A 23,405-nucleotide genomic window follows, 5' to 3' on the forward strand; every position below is an offset into this window, starting at 1 on the left:
GAGCCTGACTGGTAAAAAAAAAAAAAAGCAACGAAAAGAAAAAAAAACTAACGAAACGGCTCCTGATTTTTGCCGGTGGCTCGAGCATTCCGGACAGTTAACCTCCGGATAAACCAAAGTTTCCTAAATATTGACGCCACCCCCTTGCACTGGACTCGCCCACAAATGGAAACAGATTCTCCACATCCACCCTGTCGAATCCCAGGACTTGTGACAGGCCCTGAGGTTCCCCCACACTCTGGGAGGTAATTGCTGCTCTCGTCTGGTGTATTCGGATAGTTTCCGTGTCTTTATACGATGCCAGTGTGTCCTGGGGAACATCAAGTTACGAAGAAAGGCTCGAGTGGCTAAACTCATTCCACTGGACAAAAAGAGACTGAGCCAGGCCGAAATTGGCCTTGAAACTCGCGAAAGCTATACGTGCAGTGGAAGGAAGCCCTGCTACTTAACTTTGGCAGCGAGTGTAGCACTGGAGGAGCCGAGTAGATCATTCACAGGCCTCAAACAAGTTAGAGATGAGAGAGAGAGAGAGAAACATATTCTCTCAGTGGATCGGGGAGATGTGGAACAGACTCCCAGACGAGGGAGATGATCCAAGGTCAATGAACACCTTCAAAAAGGAGCTGCATCGATATCTGTGAGGGAGGGTTAGAGAGATATTAACAACACTGCTTGATTTTAGTCAGGGCACTTTGGGAAGGAATTGAACACGCTTTGAAGTAAGGGGTCAGCGGGAGATGATGATGGGGGGCGGGGAGAATTCCTGATGGAATAAAGAAAGACCATTAATGCTGGTCGCCCAATGGCCAGCATTGAGATCTGATAGATTCTGTTACGTTTTATAAGTTTCTTTGTAGTAATAACACCAGGTATAATCTGGAAAAGCAAGAACGGACTTGCATTTATATACAGGAAACTTTGGTTTATCCGGAGGTTGTATGTCCGGAAACCTCGATCTACCGGCAGAAATCAGGAGCCGTTTTGTTAGGTTTTTTTTCTTCTCGTGGCTTTTTTTTCCAACAGTCAGGCTCTGGAAAGTCTCTCTGAAGCTGTTGCTAAGCTACAGAGACGCTTCCAAGGTACGGGCCGACTGTTTAGAAGCTGTTGCTAAGCAACAGTGTTTGTTGTCAGATACGGAGATGAAAACCTCCGTATGCTTCAACATTAACGCTGGTATGTCCGGCAGTTTTGATAGATCAGCAACAGCTCGGTACCGTCGGTGCCGGATATAACAAAGTCTCCTGTAGTGCCTTTCATGACACCAGGACGTCCCAAAGCCACTGAAGTACTGTTCAAGTGTAGTCACTGTTGTAATGCAGGAAATGGGACAGCCAATGCGCGCACAGCAAGCTCCCACAAGCAGCAATGAGATAAATGGCCAGACCCTCTGTTTTGGTGGTGTTGGTTAGGGGGGTAAATGTTGAATAATGGTAGATGGAGTGTGCATGAAGCAGGGCTGAAGGGCCATTTCTCGCTCCACGCTTTCTGTGTAACCCCCTGGTTCTGAGGCCACCCTCGGGAACCGTAGCGCAGTGGTAATGTTACTAGACTAGTAATCCAGAGGCCTGGACTAATGATCCGGTAGACGTGAGTTCAAATCCCACCACGGCAGCTGGGGAATTTAAATTCAGTTAATTAAATAAATCTGGAATAAAAAGCTAGTATCAGTAATGGTGACCATGAAACTATCAAATTGTCATAAAAACCCATCTGGTTCACTAATGTCCTTTAGGGAAGGAAATCTGCCGTCCTTACCCGGTCTGGCCTATATGTGACTCCAGACCCCCAGCAATGTGGTTGACTCTTAACTGCCCCCTGAAGGGCAATTAGAGATGGGTAATCAATGCCGGCCTTGCCAGCGACGCCCACATCCCGAGAATGAATTTTTAAAAGTACCCTGCAGGTGAGCATGGGATCACGGGTGAGGCTGTGATCGATTTATCTGAAGATCATCGAGCAAACTCCAGGCTACTGATGTCACCTTGCACTCCGCACCACTGAGCCCTGAGCAGATACATCCTCCGGGTCCCAGCAGGGCTGTAACCCTGCCGTTGGGTACAGTATTCCCTCAGTCCTCATGCCCCCATCTTCACCCGGGTCTTTAATCAGCATGGTGGTGGGGTCAGCTACTACCTGGACGAGCAAACTTTCAATGGAAAGTACTCGACAAGTTAAATTTTGGGGGGGGGAATGTCCTGAGAAATTACTGAGAATTATCTGTGTTTTTTTTAAACGCTTCTTTGTGTTTGTGTCTCAGAGTCTGGAGGAGTTGAACCTGAGCCTCAATCCCCTGGGTGACAGCAGCTCTCAGTCCATAGCCTCGCTCATCAGAAGCTGCCCCGTACTGAGCACGCTCAGACTCCAGGCCTGCGGGCTCACAGCCAAGTTCCTGCAGCACTACCGCCTCCTGCTGGCAGACGCCATGAAAAGTAAGGGTCTGGATCTGTCCTGTTAAAGTGAGCTCCCTGCAGGGGTTCAGTTGTCTGTGTCTGCCTCCATCTGTGTGTGTGTGTTGCGGTTGTGTTGCATTTGTCTCTTCAACAACAACTTGTATTTATATAGCGCCTTTAACGTAGTAAAACGTCCCAAGGCGCTTCCCGGGAGCGATTATCAAACAAAATCTGACACCGAGCCACATAAGGAGATATTAGGACAGGTGACCAAAAGCTTGGTCAAAGAGGTAGGAGTGTCTTAAAGGAGGATAGAGAGGCGGAGAGGTTTAGGGAGGGAATTCCAGAGCTTGGGGCCCAGGCAGCTGAAGGCACGGCCGCCAATGGTGGGGGCGATGAAAATCAGGGATGCGCAAGAGGCCAGAATTGGAGGAGCGCACCGTTCTCGGAGGGTTGTTGGGCTGGAGGAGATTACAGAGATAGGGAGGGGGCGAGGCCATGGAGGGATTTGAACACAAGGAAGAGAATTTTGAAATTGAGGTGTTGCCGGACCAGGATTCAATGTAGGTCAGCGAGCACAGGGGTGATGGGTGAACGGGACTTGGTGTGAGTTAGGACACGGGGCAGTGAGCACAGGGGGTGATGGGTGAACGGGACTGGGTGTGAGTTAGGACACGGGGCAGTGAGCACAGGGGGTGATGGGTGAACGGGACTGGGTGTGAGTTAGGACACGGGGCAGTGAGCACAAGGGGTGATGAGTGAACGGGACTGGGTGCGAGTTAGGACACGGGGCAGTGAGCACAGGGGGTGATGGGTGAACGGGACTGGGTGTGAGTTAGGACACGGGGCAGTGAGCACAGGGGGTGATGGGTGAACGGGACTGGGTGCGAGTTAGGACACAGGGCAGTGAGCACAGGGGTGATGGGTGAACGGGACTGGGTGTGAGTTAGGACACGGGGCAGTGAGCACAGGGGGTGATGGGTGAACGGGACTTGGTGTGAGTTAGGACACGGGGCAGTGAGCACAGGGGGTGATGGGTGAACGGGACTGGGTGTGAGTTAGGACACGGGGCAGTGAGCACAGGGGGTGATGGGTGAACGGGACTGGGTGTGAGTTAGGACACGGGGCAGTGAGCACAGGGGGTGATGGGTGAACGGGACTGGGTGCGAGTTAGGACACGGGGCAGTGAGCACAGGGGGTGATGGGTGAACGGGACTGGGTGCGAGTTAGGACACGGGGCAGTGAGCACAGGAGGTGATGGGTGAACGGGACTGGGTGTGAGTTAGGACACGGGGCAGTGAGCACAGGGGGTGATGGGTGAACGGGACTGGGTGCGAGTTAGGACACAGGACAGTGAGCACAGGGGTGATGGATGAACGGGACTGGGTGCGAGTTAGGACACGGGGCAGTGAGCACAGGGGGTGATGGGTGAACGGGACTGGATGTGAGTTAGGACACGGGGCAGTGAGCACAGGGGGTGATGGGTGAACGGGACTGGGTGTGAGTTAGGACACGGGTCAGTGAGCACAGGGGGTGATGGGTGAACGGGAGTGGGTGTGAGTTAGGACACGGGGCAGTGAGCACAGGGGGTGATGGGTGAACGGGACTTGGTGCGAGTTAGGACACGGGGCAGTGAGCACAGGGGGTGATGGGTGAACGGGACTTGGTGCGAGTTAGGACACGGGGCAGTGAGCACAGGGGGTGATGGGTGAACGGGACTTGGTGCGAGTTAGGACACGGGGCAGTGAGCACAGGGGTGATGGGTGAACGGGACTGGGTGTGAGTTAGGACACGGGGCAGTGAGCACAGTGGGTGATGGGTGAACGGGACTGGGTGTGAGTTAGGACACGGGGCAGTGAGCACAGGGGGTGATGGGTGAACGGGACTTGGTGTGAGTTAGGACACGGGGCAGTGAGCACAGGGGGTGGTGGGTGAACGGGACTGGGTGTGAGTTAGGACACGGGGCAGTGAGCACAGGGGGTGATGGGTCAACGGGACTGGGTGTGAGTTAGGACACGGGGCAGTGAGCACAGGGGGTGATGGGTGAACGGGACTTGGTGCGAGTTAGGACACGGGGCAGTGAGCACAGGGGGTGATGGGTGAACGGGACTTGGTGCGAGTTAGGACACGGGGCAGTTTGCACAGGGGGTGATGGGGGGACTGGATGTGAATTAGGACACGGGGCAGTGAGCACAGGAGGTAATGGGTGAATGGGACTGGGTGTGAGTTAGGACACGGGGCAGTGAGCACAGGGGGTGATGGGTGAACGGGACTGGGTGTGAGTTAGGACACGGGGCAGTGAGCACAGGAGGTAATGGGTGAATGGGACTGGGTGTGAGTTAGGACACGGGGCAGTGAGCACAGGGGGTGATGGGTGAACGGGACTGGATGTGAATTAGGACACAAGGCAGTGAGCACAGGAGGTAATGGGTGAATGGGACTGGGTGTGAGTTAGGACACGGGGCAGTGAGCACAGGGGGTGATGGGTGAACGGGACTGGGTGTGAGTTAGGACACAGGCAGCAGGGTTTCGGATGTGCTCAGGTTTACGGAGCGTGCAAGCCTGTCTATTGGTATGTCTGTGTTGGTGTAACTATTAAAAGAAGTGTAATTAAATGGCCACAGAGAATGTGGAGCTGGCGTGGATAGGAGTGGATTACATACCAGTGGGAACACAGGAACAGGAGGCGGCCATTCAGCCCCTCGACCCTGCTCCGCCATTCAATGGCTGATCTGTAACCTAAATCCATATACCCGCCTTTGTCCCATATCCCTTAATACCTTTGGTTAACAAAAAGCTATCAATCTCATATTTATAATTAACAATTGATCGAGCATCAATTGCCATTTTTGGAAGAGAGTTCCAAACTTCTACCACCCTTTGTGTGTAGAAGTGTTTCCTAATTTCACTCCTGAAAGGTCTGGCTCTAATTTTTAGACTATGTCCCCTCGTCCTAGAATCCCCAACCAGCGGAAATAGTTTCTATCTACCCTACCTGTTCCCCCAAATATCTTGAAAATTTTGATCAGATCACCCCTTAACCTTCTAAATTCTAGGAAATACAACCCTAATTTGTGTAATCTCTCCTCGTAAGTCCAGATATAATTCTGGTAAACTGATGCTGCACTCCCTCCAATGTCAATCTATCCTTCCTAAGGTGTGGTGCCCAGAACTGCTCCCAGTGCTCCAGGTGTGGTCTAACCAGAGCTTTGTACAGCTGCAGCATAACTTCTACCCCCTTGTACTCTAGTCTTCCAGATATAAAGGCCAGCATTCCATTAGCCTTTTTGATTATATTCTGTACCTATTCATGACATTTTAATGATCGATGTACCTGGACCCCCAAGTCTCTTTGGACCTCCACTGTTTTTAGCCTTTCACCATTTAGAAAGTACCCTGTTCTATCCTTTTTAGTTCCAAAGTGGATAACCTCACATTTGCCTACATTGAAATCCATTTGCCACAGTTTTGCCCATTCACTTAATCGATCAATATCCCTTTGTAATTTGATGCTTTCATCTGCAATGCCACCTATCTGTGTCATCGGCAAATTTGGATATATGACTTTCTATGCCATCATCTAAGTCGTTAATAAATACGGTGAATATTTGAGGCCCCAACACAGATTCCTGCGGGACACCACTAGTCACCTCCTGCCAGTTAGAGTACCTGCCCATTATCCCCACTCTCTGTCTCCTGCCGCTCAGCCAATCTCCGAACCAGCTCAATAATTTGCCCTCAATTCTGTGGGCTTCTACCTTGGATAACAGTCTCTTATGAGGGACTTTATCAAATGTCTTCTGGAAGTCCATATAAATAACATCCATAGACATTCCCCTGTCCACTACTTTAGTCACCTCTTCAAAAAATTCAATCAGGTTTATCAGGCATGGCCTACCTTTCACAATCCATGCTGGCTCTCTGATCAACTGAACATTTTCGAGGTGTTCAGTCATTATAGACTCTAGCAATTTCCCGACAGCAGATGTTAGGCTAACTGGTCTATAATTCCATGGTTTCCCTCACTCACCATTCTTAAATAGCGGAGTGACGTGCACAATTTTCCAATCTAACGAAACGGCTCCTGAATCGAGAGAACTTTGGAAGATTATAGTTTGGGCATCTGCAATGTACTCACCTACGTCCTTGAAAACCATGGGATGGAAACCATCTGGTCCTGGGGATTTGCCACTCTAGTGTTATTATTTTCTTCATTATTGTTATTTTACTTACATGAATTTTATTGAGTCCCTGCCCCCGATTCAATATTAGTTTCCTTGGGATTTCCGGCATGCTATCCTCTTCCTCTACTGTAAATACGGACGCAGAGTAATTATTCAATATGTCTGCCATTTCCTTATTAGCATTGACAATATCACCGCTTTCAGTTTTTAAGGGGCCAACATTGTTCCTGACCACTTTTTTCCTAATGAAATTGTAAAAATACTTCGTATTGATTTTGCTAACCCTTGCAAGTTTCTTTTCATACTCCTTTTAAGAACATAAGACTTGGGAGCAGGAGTCGGCCATTCAGCCCCTCGAGCCTGCTCCGCCATTCAATAAGATCATGGCTGATCATCGACCTCAATTCCGCTTTCCCGCCCGATCTCCATATCCCTCGATTCCCCGAGAGTCCAAAAATCGATCGATCTCGGCCTTGAATATACTCAACGACTCAGCATCCACAGCCCTCTGGGGCAGAGAATTCCAAAGATTTTGCAGCTCTTACTAACTGTTTTGTGACCCTTTGCTGTTCTTTGTATCTTTCCCATTCGCCGGGAACTGTGCTATTTTTTGCATTTTTGTATGCTTTTTCTTTTAGTTTTATGCTGTCTCTTACCTCTTTAGTCATCCATGGCTGTTTCTTTTGGCAAGTAAAGCTCTTGTCCCTTTGATATAAACTGGTTCGGTATCACATTAAATTCTTTTTTAAACATCTCCCACTGACCTTCTGTCGCTTTACCCATTAACAGATTTGCCTAATTTACTGTGGACTGTCTCTGCCTCATCCCGTTGAAGTCGACCTTACCGAAATCTAGAATCTTAGTAGCTGTTTCGCGTTTCTCCCTTTCAAACGCTACGTTGAACTCGATCATGTTATGATCGCTATTGGATAAATGTTCAATGGCTAACACAAAACGGAATCCAAAAGTCTTCCACAGACGTATAAATAGTAAACGGGTAGTAAGAGGAGGGGTGGGTGGGGCTGATTAGGGACCAAAAAGGAGACCAATTCATGGAGGCAGAGGGTATGGCTGAGGTACTAAATGAGTACTTTGCATCTGTCTTCACCAAGGAAAGGATGCTGCTGAAGTCATAGTGATAGAGGAGGGAGTGACGATAATGGAAGGGATAAAAATTGATAAAGAGGAGGTACTAGAAAGGCTGGCTGTACTTAAAGTAGATAAGTCACCAGGACCGGATGGGATGCATCCTAGGATGCTGAGGGAAGTAAAGGTGGAGATTGCAGAGGTACTGCCCATAATCTTCTAATCCTCCTTAGATACGGGGGTGGTGCCAGAGGACTGGAGAATTGCAAATGATACACCCTTGTTCAAAAAAATGGTAAGGATAAACCCAGCAATTACAGACCAGTTAGTTTAACTTCGGTAGTGGGGAAGCTTTTAGAAACGATAATCTGGGACAAAATTAACAGTCACTTGGACAAGTGTGGATTAATTAAGGAAAGCCAGCATGGATTTGTTAAAGGCAAATCGTGTTTAACTCAGCTCCCTCAGTACTGTCCCTCCGATAGTGCAGCGCTCCCTCAGTACTGAGCCTCCGACAGTGCAGCGCTCCTTCAGAACTGATCCTCCGGCAGTGTAGCGCTCCCTCAGCACAGATCCTGTGGCAGTGCAGCGCTCCCTCAGTACTGACCCTCCGACAGTGCAGCGCTCCCTTAGTACTGCCCCTCCGACAGTGCAGCACTCCCTCAGTACTGATCCTCCGACAGTGCGGCACTCCCTCAGTACTGATCCTCCGACAGTGCGGCACTCCCTCAATACTGCCCCTCCGACAGTGCGGCACTCCCTCAATACTGCCCCTCCGACAGTGCGGCACTCCCTCAGTACTGCCCCTCCGACCGTGCATAGAAACAGAGAAGATAGGAGCAGGAGTAGGCCATTCGGCCCTTCGAGCCTGCTCCGCCATTCAATGAGATCATGGCTGATCATCCAAATTCAGTACCCTGTCCCTGCCTTCTCCCCATATCCCTTGATCCCTTTAGCCTTAAGAAATATATCCAACTCTTTCTTGAATATATTTAATGAACTGGCCTCCACCGCCCTCTGTAGCAGAGAATTCCACAGGTTCACCACTCTCTGGGTGAAGAAATTCCTCCTCATTTCAGTCCTAAATGGCTTACCCCTTATCCTTAGACTATGACCCCTGGTCTGGACTCCCCGGCCATCAGAAACATCCTTCCTGCATCTAGTCTGTCCAGTCCTGACAGAATTTTATAGGTTTCGATGAGATCCCCTCTCAATCTTCTAAACTCCAGTGAGTATAAGCCCAATCGACACAATCTCTCCTCATACGTCATTCCTGCCATCCTAGGTATCAGCCTGGTGAATCTTCGCTGCACTATTTCCATGGCAAGAACGTCCTTCCTCAGTACTTCCAGCAGCGCTCCCTCATTACTGATCCTCCGACAGTGCGGCATTCCCTCAGTACTGATCCTCCGACAGTGCGGCACTCCCTCAGTACTGCCCCTCCGACAGCGCAGCGCTCCCTCAATACTGATCCTCTGACAGTGCAGCGCTCCCTCAGTATTGTTCCTCCGACAGTGCAGCGCTCCCTCAGTACTGATCCTCCGACAGTGCGGCACTTCCTCAGTACTGCCCCTCCGACAGTGCAGCGCTCTCTCAGTACTGATCCTCCGACAGTGCAGCGCTCCCTCAGTACTGCCCCTCCGACAGTGCAGCGCGCTCTCAGTACTGATCCTCCGACAGTGCAGTGCTCCCTCAGTACTGATCCTCCGATACTGCTCCTCCGACAGTGCGGCACTCCCTCAATACTGCCCCTCCGACAGTGCGGCGCTCCCTCAGTACTGACCCTCCGATAGTGCAGCGCTCTCTCAGCACTGATCCTCCGACAGTGCAGCGCTCCCTCAGTACTGATCCTCCGATATTGCGGCACTCCCTCAATACTGCTCCTCCGACAGTGCGGCACTCCCTCAATACTGCCCCTCCGACAGTGCGGCGTTCCCTCAGTACTGCCCCTCCGACAGTGCGGCATTCCCTCAGTACTGCCCCTCCGACAGTGCAGCACTCCCTCAGTACTGATCCTCCGACAGTGCGGCGCTCCCTCCGTACTGATCCTCCGACAGTGCGGCGCTCCCTCCGTACTGCCCCTCCGACAGTGCAGCACTCCCTCAGTACTGATCCTCCGACAGTGCGGCACTCCCAAAGTACTGCCCCTCCGACAGTGCGGCACTCCCTCAGTACTGCACTGAAGTGTCGGCCTAGATTTTGTGCTCATGTCTGTGGAGTTGGACTTGGGCCCACAACCTTCTGCGACGAGAGTGCTTCTGGCTGAGCTGCGGCCGACACCCAGCGTGGCGCTGTTAGCCATACAGACTGGCAGTGTCCACATAGGATTCCTGCTCTGTGCTCCTTAGCTGATCCCTGCTGGGGAGATGGGAATGGACGATACTATTGGCCAGGATAGTTGCCCCCAATCACTCGCTGTCGCCCCAGCACCAGGATCAGCTTGTGATCCGTGCCCACTGTCAGATGATGTGTGCGTGGTGCCTGGGCTGGTGTGTGGAGACTGGGCAGGGTACCGGGGCTGGGGGCGCCTGCGGACTCACGCCCCTGTACGAGTGGTGGGGAGGGGGAGACTTATTAAAGACTGCCATACCCGTCCGTGTGTAGACTGTCCCCGTACCCCTGTGGATCAACGCTGCCCTCCTAGACTGACGTCAATGAAGTCAAACATTCCCCTTGTTTCACGCAGGCGCTGTACACCTGAAGACGCTCTGCTTGTCCCACAATGCTCTTGGCTCTGTAGGGGTGGAGCTGATTCTGCGGAGCATGACTCACGACCACCTCACTCACCTGGACATCTCGGCGGTGGTCGGCGCCCATGGCGACGCACCACTTATGGAGCACCTCGTCAGATACGTGTCGCAGGTGAGCAGAGGGGAGTTCCAGGTATAGGGAGGGGCAGCGCTTTCTCGTGTTCTTTATTCTCCTTCAGCTTTAGACTGTCTCATTTTATATTGGGATTCTCGTAATTAAAAAGTTTTGAAGTGAAGATGCGTGTGTGGTGACCATTTAATGGGATTGTGTTTGTCTCCTCTCTGCTTTGTGCGACATCCGTGCCCAGGACGAGTGCTGTCTGACCCACCTTAACCTCTCCGGGAATCGCTTGACCGATGATTCTGTCAGAGATCTATCCAGGTAACCTCCCCTTGATGTTCCACTGTGTTTCCTTCCCGGGTCGAGTATGCCCATGCCCAACAACGACTGTTGATGATGATAACTTTCTCAAAGGCAGTGCAGCGGTTCTGTTACTGAACTAATAATGCAGAGATCGAGAGTTCAGATCCCACCTTGGCGGTTTGCGAATTTGAATTCAGTTTTAAAACAAAATCTGGGAATAAAAAGCTGGCCTCAGTAAAAGTTGTGGTGTATTATGTGCCTGTAAGAGCCCCTGTGTACTGTAATGCCGGTAGTGGCCACTCGGGCTATATAAGCCTGTATAGTGTCTTGTATCTTTTAGTTCACCTCCAGACTTTGTTCAGTAAACACCTGTTAAACCAACTCCTGCATTCCGTGTCTCCACTAACACACGGACACAACAAAAGTGACCATGAAGCTGTCGGATTGTCGTGAAAACCCCACTGCTTCACTAATGTCCTTTAGGGAAGGAAAGCTGCCGTCCTTACCCGGTCTGGCCTATACGTGACTCCAGTCCCACACCACTGTGGTTGACACTGAACTGCCCTCTGGAGTGGGCTAGTAAAGCCACTCAGTTGTATCAAACTCAAGGGAACAGATGCCGGTTTCTCAGCGTCACCCCATCCTGAGAAAGAATGACAAATTATTTCTGGCTTTGACCTTTTACTGAATTTATATTTAAATCTGGGGCTGCCATAGTGTAGTGGTGATGTCACTGGGCTAGTAACCCAGAGGCCTGGACTAATGATCCAGAGACGTGAGTTCAAATCCCACCACGGCAGCTGGGGAATTTAAATTCAGTTCATTAAATAAATCTGGAATAAAAAGCTGGCATCAGTAATGGTGACCATTGAAACTACTGGATTGTCGTAAAAACCCATCTGGTTCACTAATGTCCTTTAGGGAAGGAAATCTGCCGTCCTTAGCCGGTCTGGCCGATATGTGACTCCAGACCCACAGCAATGTGGTTGATTCTTAACTGTCCTCTGAAATGGCCGAGCGAGCCACTCGGTCGTATTCAAGAAGGCAGCTCACCAGCACCTTCTCGAGGGCAATTAGGGATGGGCAATAAATGCTGGCCTTACTGACGAGGTCCACATCCCGCGAATGAATAAATTAAAATTAAATTATGTGCAGCACGGGTTAAATACAGAGTAAAGTTCCCTCTACACTGACCCATCAAACACTCCCAGGACAGGTACAGCACGGGTTAGATACAATGTAAAGCTCCCTCTACACTGTCCCATCAAACACTCCCAGGGCAGGTACAGCACGGGGTTAGATACAGAGTAAAGCTCCCTCTACACTGTCCCATCAAACACTCCCAGGGCACGTACAGCACAGGTTAGATACAGAGTAAAGCTCCCTCTACACTGTCCCATCAAACACTCCCAGACAGGTACAGCACGGGGTTAGATACAATGTAAAGCTCCCTCTACACTGTCCCATCAAACACTCCCAGGGCAGGTACAGCACGGGTTAGATACAGAGTAAAGTGCCCTCTACACTGTCCCATCAAACACTCCCAGGGCAGGTACAGCACGGGTTAGATACAGAGTAAAGCTCCCTCTACACTGTCCCATCAAACACTCCCAGGGCAGGTACAGCACGGGTTAGATACAGTGTAAAGCTCCCTCTACACTGTCCCATCAAACACTCCCAGGGCACGTACAGCACGGGTTAGATACAGAGTAAAGCTCCCTCTACACTGTCCCATCAAACACTCCCAGGGCAGGTGCAGCACGGGGTTAGATACAGAGTAAAGCTCCCTCTACACTGTCCCATCAAACACTCCCAGGGCACGTACAGCACGGGTTAGATACAGAGTAAAGCTCCCTCTACACTGTCCCATCAAACACTCCCAGGGCAGGTGCAGCACGGGGTTAGATACAGAGTAAAGAATGGTAACATTGTGCGTCTCCATTTGATCTCCTGCAGGTGCCTGTTACTGTGTCCGTCCCTGGCATCCCTGGACGTGTCTGCCAATTCCGGGATAACCACGTTGGGAGTGGAGATGCTGCTGGGTGCTGTGAGAGAGCGGAGTTGTGAGATGCAGTATCTCAGCATTTCAGGTGGGTTGAGAGGCCGCCGCCCGGTGTGGGACAGCTCGCTGTGTTTTGATGTTGAGGGCTCTATGACCCACAGCCGCCCATGTCCCCTTCTCTCTCTCTCTCTGTCTAACTGCGGTGTCCTGCCGGCCACCGTTCAACCTGCTGAGCGATTAGAAACATAGAAGATAGGAGCAGGAGTAGGCCATTCGGCCCCTCGAGACTGCTCCGCCATGGCTGATCATCCAAATTCAGTACCCTGTCCCTGCTTTCTCCCCATATCCCTTGATCCCTTTAGCCTTAAGAAATATATCTAACTCCTTCTTGAATATATTTAATATATTGGCCTCTACTGCCTTCTGTGGTAGAGAATTCCACAGGTTCACCACTCTCTGGGTGAAGAAATTCCTCCTCATCTCAGCCCTAAATGGCTTACCCCTTATCCTTAGACTGTGACCCCTGGTTCTGGACTCCCCCGCCATCGGGAACATCCTTCCTGCATCTAGTCTGTCCAGTCCTGTTAGAATTTTATAAGTTTCAATGAGATCCCCTCTCATTCTTCTAAACTCCAGTGAATATAAGCCCAATCGACCCAATCTCTCCTCATACGTCATTCCTGCCATCCCAGCTATCAGCCTGGTGAATCTTCGCTGCACTCCCTCCATGGCAAGAACATCCTTCCTCAGATAAGGCGACCAAAACTGCACACAATACTCAAGGTGTGGTCTCACCAAGGTGCTGTACAACTGCAGCAAGACATCCTTGTTCCTGTACTCAAACCCTCTTGATACGAAGGCCAACATACCATTTGCCTTCTTAACCGCCTGCTGCACCTGCATGCTTACCTTCAGCGACTGGTGCACAAGGACACCCAGGTCTCGTTGCACTTCCCCTTCTCCCAATCTATTGCCATTCAGATAATAATCTGTCTTCCTGTTTTTGCCACCAAAGTGGATAACCTCGCATTTATCCACATATTGCATCTGCCATGTTTCTGCCCAATCACCCAACCTGTCCAAATCATACAGGAGTTTCTCGGTATCCTCCTCACAGCACACACGCCCACCCAGCTTTGTGTCGTCTGCAAACTTGGAGATATTACATCTACGATAGCAAAATACTGCAGATGTTGGAAATCTAGTTCCCTCGTCTAGATCATTAATATATATTGTGAATAGCTGTTCCGAGAGCGTAGCTCAGCACTCTCACCAGTGTGGGCACTGGCTGCCATCAGAGAGTTCACATTGTCTCCACCCCTCTCCCTGGCCACTGTCTCAGGCTGAACCCGACCGTTCGCAGCCTTGTCTTTGTATCTGACCCGAAGCTCAGCTTCCGACCCCTTATCCCCTCCATCACCAAGACCGCCTATTTCCACCTCCAAAGTGTCGCCCGTCTCCGCCCCGTCTCGGTTCATCTGCTGCTGAAACCCCCATCCCTGCCTTTGTCCCCTCCACTCGAGTATCCCAACACTCTCCTGGCCAGCCTCCCATCATCCACCCTCCATAAACTTCAGCTCATCCAAAACTCGGTCGCCCCGTGTCCTAACTCACACCCAGTCCCGTTCACCCATCACCCCGTGCTCACTGCCCTGTGTCCTAACTCACACCCAGTCCCGTTCACCCATCACCCCGTGCTCACTGCCCCGTGTCCTAACTCACACCCAGTCCCGTTCACCCATCACCCCCTGTGCTCACTGCCCCGTGTCCTAACTCACACCCAGTCCCGTTCACCCATCACCCCGTGCTCACTGCCCCGTGTCCTAACTCACACCCAGTCCCGTTCACCCATCACCCCCTGTGCTCACTGCCCCGTGTCCTAACTCGCACCCAGTCCCGTTCACCCCTCACCCCCTGTGCTCACTGCCCCGTGTCCTAACTCGCACCCAGTCCCGTTCATCCATCACCCCCCGTGCTCACTGCCCCGTGTCCTAACTCACACCCAGTCCCGTTCACCCCTCACCCCCTGTGCTCACTGCCCCGTGTCCTAACTCACACCCAGTCCCGTTCACCCATCACCCCCCGTGCTCACTGCCCCGTGTCCTAACTCACACCCAGTCCCGTTCACCCATCACCCCCTGTGCTCACTGCCCCGTGTCCTAACTCACACCCTGTCCCGTTCACCCATCACCCCCTGTGCTCACTGCCCCGTGTCCTAACTCACACCCAGTCCCTTTCACCCATCACCCCGTGCTCACTGCCCCGTGTCCTAACTCACACCCAGTCCCGTTCACCCATCACCCCCTGTGCTCACTGCCCTGTGTCTGAACTCACACCCAGTCCCGTTCACCCATCACCCCCTGTGCTCACTGCCCTGTGTCCTAACTCACCCAGTCCCGTTCACCCATCACCCCCTGTGCTCACTGCCCCGTGTCCTAACTCACACCCAGTCCCGTTCACCCATCACCCCCTGTGCTCACTGCCCCGTGTCCTAACTCACACCCAGTCCCGTTCATCCATCACCCCCCGTGCTCACTGCCCCGTGTCCTAACTCACACCCAGTCCCGTTCACCCATCACCCCCTGTGCTCACTGCCCCGTGTCCTAACTCACACCCAGTCCCGTTCACCCATCACCCCCTGTGCTCACTGCCCCGTGTCCTAACTCACACCCAGTCCCGTTCACCCATCACCCCCTGTGCTCACTGCCCCGTGTCCTAACTCGCACCCAGTCCCGTTCATCCATCACCCCCCGTGCTCACTGCCCCGTGTCCTAACTCACACCCAGTCCCGTTCACCCCTCACCCCCTGTGCTCACTGCCCCGTGTCCTAACTCACACCCAGTCCCGTTCACCCATCACCCCCCGTGCTCACTGCCCCGTGTCCTAACTCACACCCAGTCCCGTTCACCCATCACCCCCTGTGCTCACTGCCCCGTGTCCTAACTCACACCCTGTCCCGTTCACCCATCACCCCCTGTGCTCACTGCCCCGTGTCCTAACTCACACCCAGTCCCTTTCACCCATCACCCCGTGCTCACTGCCCCGTGTCCTAACTCACACCCAGTCCCGTTCACCCATCACCCCCTGTGCTCACTGCCCTGTGTCTGAACTCACACCCAGTCCCGTTCACCCATCACCCCCTGTGCTCACTGCCCTGTGTCCTAACTCACCCAGTCCCGTTCACCCATCACCCCCTGTACTCACTGCCCCGTGTCCTAACTCACACCCAGTCCCGTTCACCCATCACCCCCTGTGCTCACTGCCCCGTGTCCTAACTCACACCCAGTCCCGTTCACCCATCACCCCCTGTGCTCACTGCCCCGTGTCCTAACTCACACCCAGTCCCGTTCACCCATCACCCCCTGTGCTCACTGCCCCGTGTCCTAACTCGCACCCAGTCCCGTTCACCCATCACCCCGTGCTCACTGCCCCGTGTCCAAACTCACACCCAATCCCGTTCACCCATCACCCCCTGTGCTCACTGCCCTGTGTCCTAACTCGCACCCAGTCCCGTTCACCCATCACCCCCTGTGCTCACTGCCCTGTGTCCTAACTCGCACCCAGTCCCGTTCACCCATCACCCCCTGTGCTCACTGCCCCGTGTCCTAACTCACAACAAGTCCCGTTCACCCATCACCCCGTGCTCACTGCCCCGTGTCCTAACTCACACCCAGTCCCGTTCACCCATCACCCCCTGTGCTCACTGCCCCGTGTCCTAACTCGCACCAAGTCCCGTTCACCCATCACCCCCTGTGCTCACTGCCCCGTGTCCTAACTCGCACCCAGTCCCGTTCACCCATCACCCACTGTGCTCACTGCCCCGTGTCCTAACTCACACCCAGTCCCGTTCACCCATCACCCCCTGTGCTCACTGCCCCGTGTCCTAACTCGCACCCAGTCCCGTTCACCCATCACCCACTGTGCTCACTGCCCCGTGTCCTAACTCAGACCCAGTCCCGTTCACTCATCACCCCCTGTGCTCACTGCCCCGTGTCCTAACTCGCACCAAGTCCCGTTCACCCCTCACCCCCTGTGCTCACTGCCCTGTGTCCTAACTCACACCCAGTCCCGTTCACCCATCACCCCGTGCTCACTGCCCCGTGTCCTAACTCACACCCAGTCCCGTTCACCCATCACCCCCTGTGCTCACTGCCCCGTGTCCTAACTCGCACCCAGTCCCGTTCACCCATCACCCCCTGTGCTCACTGCCCTGTGTCCTAACTCACACCAAGTCCCGTTCACCCCTCACCCCCTGTGCTCACTGCCCTGTGTCCTAACTCACACCCAGTCCCGTTCACCCATCACCCCGTGCTCACTGCCCCGTGTCCTAACTCACACCCAGTCCCGTTCACCCATCACCCCCTGTGCTCACTGCCCCGTGTCCTAACTCACACCCAGTCCCGTTCACCCATCACCCCGTGCTCACTGCCCCGTGTCCTAACTCACACCCAGTCCCGTTCACCCATCACCCCGTGCTCACTGCCCTGTGTCCTAACTCACACCCAGTCCCGTTCACCCATCACCCCCTGTGCTCGCTGCCCTGTGTCCTCACTCACACCCAGTCCCGTTCACCCATCACCCCCTGTGCTCACTGCCCTGTGTCCTAACTCACACCCAGTCCCGTTCACCCATCACCCCCTGTGCTCACTGCCCCGTGTCCTAACTCACACCCAGTCCCGTTCACCCATCACCCCCTGTGCTCACTGCCCCGTGTCCTAACTCACACCCAGTCCCGTTCACCCATCACCCCGTGCTCACTGCCCCGTGTCCTAACTCACACCCAGTCCCGTTCACCCATCACCCGCTGTGCTCACTGCCCTGTGTCCTAACTCACACCCAGTCCCGTTCACCCATCACCCTCTGTGCTCACTGCCCCGTGTCCTAACTCACACCCAGTCCCGTTCACCCATCACCCCGTGCTCACTGCCCTGTGTCCTAACTCACACCCAGTCCCGTTCACCCATCACCCCGTGCTCACTGCCCTGTGTCCTAACTCACACCCAGTCCCGTTCACCCATCACCCTCTGTGCTCACTGCCCTGTGTCCTAACTCACACCCAGTCCCGTTCACCCATCACCCGCTGTGCTCACTGCCCTGTGTCCTAACTCACACCCAGTCCCGTTCACCCATCACCCGCTGTGCTCACTGCCCTGTGTCCTAACTCACACCCAGTCCCGTTCACCCATCACCCGCTGTGCTCACTGCCCTGTGTCCTAACTCACACCCAGTCCCGTTCACCCATCACCCCCTGTGCTCACTGCCCCGTGTCCTAACTCACACCCAGTCCCGTTCACCCATCACCCCCTGTGCTCACTGCCCCGTGTCCTAACTCACACCCAGTCCCGTTCACCCATCACCCCCTGTGCTCACTGCCCCGTGTCCTAACTCACACCCAGTCCCGTTCACCCATCACCCACTGTGCTCACTGCCCCGTGTCCTAACTCACACCCAGTCCCGTTCACCCATCACCCACTGTGCTCACTGCCCCGTGTCCTAACTCACACCCAGTCCCGTTCACCCATCACCCCCTGTGCTCACTGCCCTGTGTCCTAACTCACACCAAGTCCCGTTCACCCCTCACCCCCTGTGCTCACTGCCCCGTGTCCTAACTCACACCCAGTCCCGTTCACCCATCACCCCCTGTGCTCACTGCCCCGTGTCCTAACTCACACCCAGTCCCGTTCACCCATCACCCCCTGTGCTCACTGCCCTGTGTCCTAACTCACACCCAGTCCCGTTCACCCATCACCCCCTGTGCTCACTGCCCCGTGTCCTAACTCGCACCCAGTCCCGTTCACCCATCACCCCCTGTGCTCACTGCCCCGTGTCCTAACTCACACCCCGTCCCGTTCACCCATCACCCCCTGTGCTCACTGCCCCGTGTCCTAACTCGCACCCAGTCCCGTTCACCCATCACCCCGTGCTCACTGCCCCGTGTCCTAACTCACACCCAGTCCCGTTCACCCATCACCCCCCGTGCTCACTGCCCGTGTCCTAACTCGCACCCAGTCCCGTTCACCCATCACCCACTGTGCTCACTGCCCCGTGTCCTAACTCGCACCCAATCCCGTTCACCCATCACCCACTGTGCTCACTGCCCCGTGTCCTAACTCACACCCAGTCCCGTTCACCCATCACCCACTGTGCTCACTGCCCCGTGTCCTAACTCGCACCCAATCCCGTTCACCCCTCACCCCCCGTGCTCACTGCCCGTGTCCTAACTTACACCCAGTCCCGTTCACCCATCACCCCCTGTGCTCACTGCCCCGTGTCCTAACTCACACCCAGTCCCGTTCACCCATCACCCCCTGTGCTCACTGCCCCGTGTCCTAACTCACACCCAGTCCCGTTCACCCCTCACCCCCTGTGCTCACTGCCCCGTGTCCTAACTCACACCCAGTCCCGTTCACCCATCACCCCCTGTGCTCACTGCCCCGTGTCCTAACTCACCCGCTCCCGTTCACCCATCACCCCCTGTGCTCACTGCCCCGTGTCCTAACTCACACCCAGTCCCGTTCACCCATCACCCCCTGTGCTCACTGCCCCGTGTCCTAACTCGCACCCAGTCCCGTTCACCCATCACCCCCTGTGCTCACTGCCCCGTGTCCTAACTCACACCCAGTCCTGGTCACCCATCACCCCCTGTGCTCACTGCCCCGTGTCCTAACTCACACCCAGTCCCGTTCACCCATCACCCCCTGTGCTCACTGCCTCGTGTCCTAACTCACACCCAGTCCCGTTCACCCATCACCCCCTGTGCTCACTGCCCCGTGTCCTAACTCACACCCAGTCCTGGTCACCCATCACCCCCTGTGCTCACTGCCCCGTGTCCTAACTCACACCCAGTCCCGTTCACCCATCACCCCCTGTGCTCACTGCCCCGTGTCCTAACTCACACCCAGTCCCGTTCACCCATCACCCCCTGTGCTCACTGCCCCCTGTCCTAACTCGCACCCAGTCCCGTTCACCCATCACCCCCTGTGCTCACTGCCCCGTGTCCTAACTCACACCCAGTCCCGTTCACCCATCACCCCCTGTGCTCACTGCCCCGTGTCCTAACTCACACCCAGTCCCATTCACCCATCACCCCCTGTGCTCACTGCCCCGTGTCCTAACTCACACCCAGTCCCGTTGACCCATCACCCGCTGTGCTCACTGCCCCGTGTCCTAACTCACACCCAGTCCCGTTCACCCATCACCCCCTGTGCTCCCTGCCCCATGTCCGAACTCACACCCAGTCCCGTTCACCCATCACCCACTGTGCTAACTGCCCCGTGTCCTAACTCACACCCAGTCCCGTTCACCCATCACCCCCTCTGCTCACTGCCCCGTCTCCGAACTAACACCCAGTCCCGTTCACCCATCACCCACTGTGCTCACTGCCCCGTGTCCTAACTCACACCCAGTCCCGTTCACCCATCACCCACTGTGCTCACTGCCCCGTGTCCTAACTCACACCCAGTCCCGTTCACCCATCACCCCCTCTGCTCACTGCCCCGTGTCCGAACTCAGACCCAGTCCCGTTCACCCATCACCCCCTGTGCTCACTGCCCCGTGTCCTAACTCACACCCAGTCCCGTTCACCCATCACCCCCTGTGCTCACTGCCCCGTGTCCTAACTCACAACCAGTCCCGTTCACCCATCACCCCCTGTGCTCACTGCCCCGTGTCCTAACTCACACCCAGTCCCGTTCACCCATCACCCCCTGTGCTCAATGCCCCGTGTCCTAACTCACACCCAGTCCCGTTCACCCATCACCCCCTGTGCTCAATGCCCCGTGTCCTAACTCACACCCAGTCCCGTTCACCCATCACCCCCTGTGCTCAATGCCCCGTGTCCTAACTCACACCCAGTCCCGTTCACCCATCACCCCCTGTGCTCAATGCCCCGTGTCCTAACTCACACCCAGTCCCGTTCACCCATCACCCCCTGTGCTCACTGCCCCGTGTCCTAACTCACACCCAGTCCCGTTCACCCATCACCCCGTGCTCCCTGCCCGTGTCCTAACTCACACCCAGTCCTGGTCACCCATCACCCCCTGTGCTCACTGCCCCGTGTCCTAACTCACACCCAGTCCCGTTCACCCATCACCCCCTGTGCTCACTGCCCCGTGTCCTAACTCGCACCCAGTCCCGTTGACCCATCACCCCCTGTGCTCACTGCCCCGTGTCCTAACTCGCACCCAGTCCCGTTGACCCATCACCCCCTGTGCTCACTGCCCCGGTTCCTAACTCACACCCAGTCCCGTTCACCCATCACCCCCTGTGCTCACTGCCCCGTGTCCTAACTCACACCCAGTCCCATTCACCCATCACCCCGTGCTCCCTGCCCGTGTCCTAACTCACACCCAGTCCTGGTCACCCATCACCCCCTGTGCTCACTGCCCCGTGTCCTAACTCACACCCAGTCCCGTTCACCCATCACCCCCTGTGCTCACTGCCCCATGTCCTAACTCACACCCAGTCCCGTTCACCCATCACCCCCTGTGCTCACTGCCCCCTGTCCTAACTCGCACCCAGTCCCGTTGACCCATCACCCCCTGTGCTCACTGCCCCGTGTCCTAACTCACACCCAGTCCCGTTCACCCATCACCCCCTGTGCTCACTGCCCCGTGTCCTAACTCACACCCAGTCCCGTTCACCCATCACCCCCTGTGCTCACTGCCCCGTGTCCTAACTCACACCCAGTCCCGTTCACCCATCACCCCCTGTGCTCACTGCCCCGTGTCCTAACTCACACCCAGTCCCGTTGACCCATCACCCCCTGTGCTCACTGCCCCGTGTCCTAACTCACACTCAGTCCCGTTCGCCCATCACCCCCTGTGCTCACTGCCCCGTGTCCAAACTCACACCCAGTCCCGTTCACCCATCACCCCCTGTGCTCCCTGCCCCATGTCCGAACTCACACCCAGTCCCGTTCACCCATCACCCACTGTGCTCACTGCCCCGTGTCCTAACTCACACCCAGTCCCGTTCACCCATCACCCCCTCTGCTCACTGCCCCGTGTCCGAACTAACACCCAGTCCCGTTCACACATCACCCACTGTGCTCACTGACCCGTGTCCTAACTCACACCCAGTCCCGTTCACCCATCACCCACTGTGCTCACTGCCCCGTGTCCTAACTCACACCCAGTCCCGTTCACCCATCACCCCCTCTGCTCACTGCCCCGTGTCCGAACTCAGACCCAGTCCCGTTCACCCATCACCCCCTGTGCTCACTGCCCCGTGTCCTAACTCACACCCAGTCCCGTTCACCCATCACCCCCTGTGCTCACTGCCCCGTGTCCTAACTCACACCCAGTCCCGTTCACCCATCACCCCCTGTGCTCACTGCCCCGTGTCCTAACTCACACCCAGTCCCGTTCACCCATCACCCCCTGTGCTCAATGCCCCGTGTCCTAACTCACACCCAGTCCCGTTCACCCATCACCCCCTGTGCTCAATGCCCCGTGTCCTAACTCACACCCAGTCCCATTCACCCATCACCCCGTGCTCCCTGCCCGTGTCCTAACTCACACCCAGTCCTGGTCACCCATCACCCCCTGTGCTCACTGCCCCGTGTCCTAACTCACACCCAGTCCCGTTCACCCATCACCCCCTGTGCTCACTGCCTCGTGTCCTAACTCACACCCAGTCCCGTTCACCCATCACCCCCTGTGCTCACTGCCCCGTGTCCTAACTCACACCCAGTCCTGGTCACCCATCACCCCCTGTGCTCACTGCCCCGTGTCCTAACTCACACCCAGTCCCGTTCACCCATCACCCCCTGTGCTCACTGCCCCCTGTCCTAACTCACACCCAGTCCCGTTCACCCATCACCCCCTGTGCTCACTGCCCCCTGTCCTAACTCGCACCCAGTCCCGTTGACCCATCACCCCCTGTGCTCACTGCCCCGTGTCCTAACTCGCACCCAGTCCCGTTGACCCATCACCCCCTGTGCTCACTGCCCCGTGTCCTAACTCACACCCAGTCCCGTTCACTCATCACCCCCTGTGCTCACTGCCCCGTGTCCAAACTCACACCAAGTCCCGTTCACCCATCACCCCCTGTGCTCACTGCCCCGTGTCCTAACTCAGACCCATTCCCGTTCACCCATCACCCCCTGTGCTCACTGCCCCGTGTCCTAACTCACAGCCAGTCCCGTTCACCCATCACCCCCTGTGCTCACTGCCCCGTGTCCTAACTCACACTCAGTCCCATTCACCCATCACCCCCTGTGCTCACTGCCCCGTGTCCTAACTCACACCAAGTCCCGTTCACCCATCACCCCCTGTGCTCACTGCCCCGTGTCCTAACTCACACCCAGTCCCGTTCACCCATCACCCCCTGTGCTCACTGCCCCGTGTCCTAACTCACACCCAGTCCCATTCACCCATCACCCCGTGCTCCCTGCCCGTGTCCTAACTCACACCCAGTCCTGGTCACCCATCACCCCCTGTGCTCACTGCCCCGTGTCCTAACTCACACCCAGTCCCGTTCACCCATCACCCTCTGTGCTCACTGCCCCATGTCCTAACTCACACCCAGTCCCGTTCACCCATCACCCCCTGTGCTCACTGCCCCATGTCCTAACTCGCACCCAGTCCCGTTGACCCATCACCCCCTGTGCTCACTGCCCCGTGTCCT

At 55.2% G+C, this 23,405-nt stretch overlaps 1 protein-coding gene across 2 annotated transcripts in view; it reads left to right on the forward strand.

Moving 5' to 3' along the window:
* tonsl (tonsoku-like, DNA repair protein) overlaps positions 1 to 23,405 on the forward strand; it is a 195,341-nt gene that overhangs the window by 101,148 nt on the left and 70,788 nt on the right. For both annotated transcript variants that reach the window (XM_085987264.1, XM_085987263.1), the window contains exons 22-25: positions 2,258 to 2,429; positions 10,347 to 10,522; positions 10,719 to 10,792; positions 12,731 to 12,864. In XM_085987264.1, coding sequence (XP_085843390.1) covers positions 2,258 to 2,429; positions 10,347 to 10,522; positions 10,719 to 10,792; positions 12,731 to 12,864 — 556 coding nt within the window. The remainder of the gene's footprint in view (positions 1 to 2,257; positions 2,430 to 10,346; positions 10,523 to 10,718; positions 10,793 to 12,730; positions 12,865 to 23,405) is intronic.

The sequence above is a fragment of the Somniosus microcephalus genome, chromosome 5 (assembly GCF_052327205.1).
Source record: "Somniosus microcephalus isolate GS21.2 chromosome 5, FLI_Smic_1.0, whole genome shotgun sequence".
NCBI classification, from domain to species: domain Eukaryota; kingdom Metazoa; phylum Chordata; class Chondrichthyes; order Squaliformes; family Somniosidae; genus Somniosus; species Somniosus microcephalus.